Here is a 7,500-nt window from a genome sequence, read left to right as displayed (position 1 = left end):
TGCACAAGATTACGCGCACTCGCGTGCCAATACCGTTCCGACCTGTGCGTCATGGATAACTGCAAGGATGTTCCACCTGTTGTTTTGTCACTTTAGTAGGACTATCATCTATACCTCAATAAATGTTTTGAAATTGATGGGATTGCTGTAGGCCTTTTTTTCTTTTTAAAAACATGGGGTTAAAAAAAATTTCATTTTTTTTTTTATTATTATTTAAACAGCAAATTAACGTCATCTCGCGGGCCAGATAGAATAGATGGCGGGCCAAAATTGGCCCGCGGGCCACTATTTGCCGACCCCTGACATAGTGGATATAAACATCCAGCACATACTGTATACTAACGTCACATAGTGGATATATACATCCAGCCCATATATAATGTCACATAGTGGATATATACATCCAGCACATATACTAACGTTGGATCACATAGTGGATATCCTTCCCTGATGTCCTGAGTATGTGTGTGCGTGCTTATCCATTTCCAATGTCCTGTGTGTGTGTGTGTGTGCGTGTGCGTGTTTGTGTTTGTGTTTGTGTTTGTGTTTGTGTGTGTGTTTGTGTTTGTGTTTGTGCGTGCGCGTGTTTGTTTGTGTGCGTGTGCGTGTGCGTGTGCGTGTGCGTGTGCGTGCGCGTGTGTGCGCACGCGTGCGTGTGTGTAGGTGGACGCCCTGAGTAAGCTGAAGGCGGTGAACGCGCTGGTTAAGACGGGGGCGGTGAAGACGAAGGCGCGCAGTAGGGACGGTCACCTGAGGGCGGCCATGCTCACCTGTCTCCGCCAAAGCGGCTTCGCAGAGGCCCTCGCAGACATCCACAACCCCCTCAGCCCCAACGTGCTGCTCGCCTCCGTCAAGTCAGTCTGAGTGTGTGTGTGAGAGAGTGTGAGGGAGTGTGAGTGTGTGTGTGACAGTGTGAGAGTGTGTGTGTGTGTGTTAGGGCTGTAACGATACACCAACCTCACGATTCGGTTTGTATCAAGATTTGTGACCCATGGTTCGATACGAACCTCGATTTTTCTTTGTTTGGAGGGGGTGTAGTTGTATTATATTTCTATTACAACTCTACCTCTTTAATTCAGCTGTCTGGTTGAAGCCTGGAAAAATTGTAAACAAAGTAGCATAGTTGGCTAGCTTATCATAGCCTACTGATTGGACTGTTTAGTTTCCCCATGTGTGTTTAAGTTTCAAGGTAGCCTAATACTTGTTCTCCTTGGGACAGGCCCTTTTTGGGAAACATTGTTATTGAGATGATCAGTCAACTTGAATGCACGAGTTTTACAAATATGAGCAGCATGCTAATGATGCTAAGTGGATTTAATAGTAATTTAGCTAGTCGTCTTCTATATGTCCTTGCTTTCACGATTGTGAATGTTTCATTTGGATTGTGTTGGCTGAGTTGCGCGTGTCCATTGAGCAAGAGAGAGGGAGAGAGAGAGAGAGCGGGGCAAGGAGAACACAGTCTACAATGAAAGCAACGAGAAGTATGAAATTATGATTTATTTATTTATTTTTGGCTACCGGTAAGTAAAGCGGGAGATGTGTGCTGCTTATGCGGCCGCGTAAGCAGCAAAGCGCTGCGTGAAACACTAGAAAGGGTGTGTCGCGGTTCTGCCTTTTCATCGCATATCGTTACAGCCCGTGTGTGTGTGTGTGTGTGTGTGTGTGTGTGTGTGTGTGTGCCAGTTGAGCAGAGCAGAAATTTCACATCCTATTTGCCTTATTCACCTGAAAACCAAAATGAGGCTGTGGGGTGCACAGACACACAGACCTAGTGTGTCATCCTACCGAGGACACAGACTCAGACAGACTGAGTCCTTGGACGTCTATGCATTAAAATCCGTCTGGTCAGTGCCTCAGGCGAGATCCTGGTCACCATTTCTTTGCAGCCTTTCTGGGTACTATATTTCTGATTTAAATATCCTAGAAGCAGTCTTTTAAGTATATATACTCTTTTGATCCCGTGAGGGAAATTTGGTCTCTGCATTTAACCTAATCCGTGAATTAGTGAAACACACTCAGCACACAGTGTACACACAGTGAGGTAAAGCACACACTAACCCGACGCAGTGAGCTGCCTGCTACAGCGGCGCTCGGGGAGCAGTGAGGGGTTAGATGCCTTGCTCAAGGGCACTTCAGCCGTGCCTACTGGTCGGGGTTCGAACCGGCAACCCTCCAGCTACAAGTCCTGGTGTGTACTGCTGAAGCATGTCTGACAGGTATTTAGGTCCTGCTCCATTTACTGATTTATTAACGAGCAGTAGTGTTTTAAAGGAACACGCCACCCAATGTCAGTAGTAATATATGTTCTTACCTTAACTTTCACGAGTTGAGTCATACCTCTCCCGTGTCCGTACGTGCACTCAAACGCTCTGGTGCGCGGCTGGACTGTGTTAGCATGTTGCTATGCTAGCGGGCTTTGCCGTAGCCAGCCGTAGAAGTAATTAAAAACATCCACGTTTTCCCAACTTAAATACAGTTGCACGAGTAGTTGATAGAAATGCTACGGCCACGCAACATGAAACGTGGCGATTTTCCAAGCGAATAAACAGGAGAACTACAATGTGTGGCGCAATAGCACTTGGGAGTACTTTGACCTAGCGTAGTAGTATTGTTAACACCTAATTGTAGATCCTATCCACCACAGAGTTTAGAATCCATGCTGGATCGACCCTCAGCCTCTCCCTCCCCTCTGAGCGAGAGAGAGGCATACACACTAGAGATGCGCTGATGGGCTATTATTTCAACCATAACTGCATAACAAAACTTATCATCCATCAGCACCAACGTTTTTTGACCAATTTTCAAAAACGCACCCTCCCACCATCCGCTGGTTGTTTTAATGTAGGCTATATGGGTGATGCAGCGCTGCTGACGTGAGGCTAGAAAGCCCTTGCCAGTTCTAGAAAGACTGATCCAATGCAGCAAATTTATTAAAAGGCTAAAGTCGTACATTGGCTATGTTGTAGCCTATCCCCAGAATATCATCAGCAAACTCAGTCTCTGTCTCGCAAAACAGTCTCCAAATAAAACGCACATCGGCCTATTGCCTATTCTGCCAGCTTGTGACAATATATCGTCCAAAATGCTTGATTGCATTGCATTCTCCACATTTTTAGCTACATTTTCATGTACCACATCAGCATTTTTGTTCAGTGAATCTTTTGTAAATTGCTTTACAATTACCATCGGGCCTATAGGCCTATTGCCTGGCTTGCAAGAAACAATATACAATTAATTCCTCTGGGATGGCGTCTCATTAGACTTGTCTGGTTTATGGAGGTACACAAATTGGGCTCCACCAATGAAATAGTTAGCACAGTAGTTGGCTAACTAGCCTGCCTGACAGATAGCCAGCTCTAAATCTCTGTAGACGCTCATTTTGTCGGTTTGAGCGTTTATAAAACACTTGGTACTGGCTTCTTTAACTTGGTGGACATGCATAATGTCACTCAGCAGCCTTTTGGCCATTTGTTGTTCTTTTGCATTGTGTTCAGGGCTCTCAAGCCCCATGCAGATGAACGATGAGGTCACACAATCTGGTTATGGTTATTTAGCAGATGTTTTCCAAAGTGACTTATAGAATATTACAATAGTTAAGAATTGACCGTTTTTGTTAAAAGATTGGTAAGTCTACGTTAAGCAAGACACGACTTCAAGCCACACACGCCGTATACGTCTTTGTTTCACGTCTGTAATAATTTGGTTATTAAATTATTGACGCTTATTTTGACTACTTTTAGTTAGAACCCATCCATGTGATGGATGCACTCTCCCCTCCAATCTAAAGAACTTCCTGCTTTTCGTACCCCACAGCCTCATTTTGGTTTACAAATGGCCGCCAGGTGATTTAAGACGAATGAAAATCACCACCAAATCACTAAACTGTCCTAAACTCCCACCCTTTCTACACACCTGTAAACTCATCAAGCCCCTGTGTGTCTGTGTGTGTGTACTATGTAGTGTGGAGAAGTGTAAGTACATGGACTCTAAAATGAAGCCCCTGTGGATTGTCTATGATAACAAGCTGCTGGGAGGCGACACCTTGGGCATTATCTACAAGAACGGAGATGGTGAGTGTGTATCCACATTATTGTAAACACTGCAAGGACACACACACACACACACACACATGTACACACTCAACGGTTTGTTTGTTAGTTAATATTGGATGCATATCTATTTGCCATGTACTGTATTTCAAGTAAACATGTGTTTAAATGTTCTGCTTTGTCATGCTATTAAACCTCACTTGAATTGAGGCCATGTCTACACAAAAACGACGGTGGTATTTTTTCTTATCGTCTTCACACCTTTAGCAAAAACGAGCGAAAAGGCTGTAGTGCCAGGCCAGTCGATGGCAACGGGGGGGGGGGGTGTGCGGGGTGGTGAACAAACAAACTAACAAACAAGTGAAGCAGCTGATTTTGATGCCTTACACGCATTGACAGTAAAAGCTTACAAGCTAGCACTAACTCTATCGCTAGCACTAGCACTAACTCTAGCATTAACTCTAGCGCGAATGCTAATGCTAGCACTAGCGCTAACGCTAGCACTAACTCTAGTGCTAACGCTAGCCCACTGCACAAAAAACGCGACTTGTAGCCCTGTCAGTGGTAAATATAGCCTATGTAAAGGACCGCTTTAAAAGAAAAAAACATTCATTTCACTCATCTCGCTGGAGTGAACGCAGAATGTGGGCTGTTGCGCAAAGAAATGAATGACGGAGATGATCTGCATCTCGTTAACCAAAAGCTATAGTTTAGCTAACAACTCCATTATTAACGTGAAGTTAACCAAAAGCTGTAGTTTAGCTAACAACTCCATTATTAACGTGAAGTTAACCAAAAGCTATAATTTAGCTAACAACTCCATTTTTAACGTGAAGTTAATGGTTCGGTGTGTCCCGTGCTGTCGTCAGTCGGAGTCGGCGTCGATGTTCATTTTGGCTGATTACACATGTCGAATCGACCAGTGGTCGTCGGCCTCAATGACCAATCTGATTGGTGGAGGGCTAGAACCCTTGACTAGCCTAAACATGATCTCAGATTAGTAGGCCTATGACCATTAGCCCTACATTCAGCGATGTAAGTTATGAACCCATTTTGATAAACTATCCTAACATAGTTTTGCTAGAACTAGTAGATTACCACACAGTTGCTGAACGCATGTTATTTTAGGTTAGTTTGCAACAACATACAAGTTTAACCAAAGTGCTTAGTTGCTACCTAGCTCGCAAACATTCGCATTTGTTACTGCTAACGTTAGCTAACGGGCTCGGTTAACGCGGTTAACGGGCAAAAATAAATTATTTATTCCGTGTCCAAAAGAGTGTTTTATGGGCATCACACACATGCAATGACAATAAAATAGTACACAATATATATTTATATTTATATTTTCTTATTGCTTAATCAGATAAGTCCGAAACTAGTGGCATTTCAGCCCATTGGCTGCTGTTATGGAAATGTAGTAGGTCTCGCGCACGCGCAGAATGTACGCTCGGCATCACTTGGTGTGTTCCAAGGCACTTTTTTGACCGACTCGACGTCGCTTCGCGGTGTTCCGGCCCTAAAATGCCCCCATTGTGTGGAAGCAAAAAAAAATGGCCTGAATTGAATTTTGTGTGTGTGTGTGTGTGTGCACATGTGTTTGATTGTGTGTGCGTGCGTGTGTGTATGTGTGCACATGTGTGTCTGTGTGTGTGCGTGCCTGTGTGTGTATGAGAGTGAGTGAGTTGTGTGTGTGTGTGTGAGAGAGAGTGAGTGAGTTGTGTGTCTGTGAGCACCTTATGCTGGACAGTTATGTGTGTCTGTTTGAACATAGGGCCTTACTGTTGCTCTCTTTCTCTCCTCCTCTCTCTCTCCCTCTCTTGCTCTCTCTCCCCCTCTCTCCCCCTCTCTCCCTCTCTTGCTCTCTTCCCCCCCTCTCTCTCTCCCTCTCTCTCCCCCTCTCTCTTCCCCTCAGACCTCAGACAGGACATGCTTACGCTTCAGATTCTGAAGCTGATGGACATGCTATGGAAGGAGGCCAACCTCGACCTCAGGTGTGTGTGTGTGTGTGTGGACGTGTGTGCGCGCGCGTGTGTGCAAGAGCTAGGGATGTTATTTGTGTGTGTGTCTACTGCGTGTGTGTCTGATTAAGATGAAAGAGGCTAGAGGCCACACTGGTAGGGGGTAGTATTAGTTTTTCCTTCTCTAGTAACACACACACACACCCACATCTGGAGTTGAGCGTTCAGCTGTTTGTTTTGACAGTTGCAGTTCAATCAGCTCCAGGCACTACAAACAAACGTTACACACACACACACACACACACACACACACACACACACACACACACACACACAGACAGTACAAACACACGTTACACACACACACACACACACACAGACAGTACACACACACACACAGACAGTACAAACACACGTCACACACACACACACGCACACACACAGATAGTACAAACACAATACAAACACACGTCACACACACACACACACACACACACACACACACACACACACACACAGTACAAACAAACATTACACACACACACACACACACAGACAGTACAAACACAGTACAAACACACGACACACACACACACAGACAGTACAAACACAGTACAAACACACGTCACACACACACACAGACAGTACAAACACAGTACAAACACACGTCACACACACACACACACACACACGCACACACACAGATAGTACAAACATAGTACAAACACACGTCACACACACACACACAGTACAAACACACATTACACACACACACAGACAGTACAAACACAGTACAAACACAAGACACACACACACACAGACAGTACAAACACAGTACAAACACACGTCACACACACACACACAGACAGTACAAACACAGTACAAACACACGTCACACACACACACACACACACACACGCACACACACACAGACAGTACAAACACAGTACAAACACACGTCACACACACAGTACAAACACACGTTACACACACACACACATTGCAAACACACGTCACATACACACACAAGGGGTGATGGTGATGGTGGTTCTGTCTCCTGTGGTAGGATCCTTCCGTATGGTTGCCTGGCGACGGGGGACCGTTCCGGCTTGATAGAAGTGGTGATGTCAGCGGACACCATCGCCAACATCCAGAAGACCTCCAGCAACATGACGGCCACCGCCGCATTCAACAAGGACGCGCTGCTCAACTGGCTTAAAGAGAAGAACTCTGGGTACACACACACACACACACACACACACCGCCGCATTCAACAAGGACGCGCTGCTCAACTGGCTTAAAGAGAAGAACTCGGGGTACACACACACACACACACACACACACACACCGCCGCATTCAACAAGGACGCGCTGCTCAACTGGCTTAAAGAGAAGAACTCGGGGTACACACACACACACACACACACACCGCCGCATTCAACAAGGACGCACTGCTCAACTGGCTTAAAGAGAAGAACTCGGGGTACACAC

The 7,500-nt window shown here is 45.4% G+C and overlaps 1 protein-coding gene across 10 annotated transcripts in view; it reads left to right on the top strand.

Annotated features, from left to right (window-relative positions):
• Nucleotides 1-7,500, top strand: part of pik3cb (phosphatidylinositol-4,5-bisphosphate 3-kinase, catalytic subunit beta) — a 92,763-nt gene that overhangs the window by 80,167 nt on the left and 5,096 nt on the right. For all 10 annotated transcript variants that reach the window (XM_076283021.1, XM_076283020.1, XM_076283018.1 and 7 more), the window contains 4 exons: nt 664-854; nt 3,961-4,070; nt 5,965-6,043; nt 7,077-7,244. In XM_076283021.1, coding sequence (XP_076139136.1) covers nt 664-854; nt 3,961-4,070; nt 5,965-6,043; nt 7,077-7,244 — 548 coding nt within the window. The remainder of the gene's footprint in view (nt 1-663; nt 855-3,960; nt 4,071-5,964; nt 6,044-7,076; nt 7,245-7,500) is intronic.

The sequence above is a fragment of the Alosa pseudoharengus genome, unplaced genomic scaffold, assembly GCF_046254945.1.
Source record: "Alosa pseudoharengus isolate Yale_2024_CS ecotype anadromous, Long Island Sound unplaced genomic scaffold, YU_APseudo_1.1 YU_APseudo_1.1_scf_13, whole genome shotgun sequence".
Lineage (NCBI taxonomy): Eukaryota > Metazoa > Chordata > Actinopteri > Clupeiformes > Clupeidae > Alosa > Alosa pseudoharengus.
The sequence above is the reverse complement of the archived record's forward strand: the minus strand, read 5'-3'. Positions and strand labels throughout refer to the sequence as shown.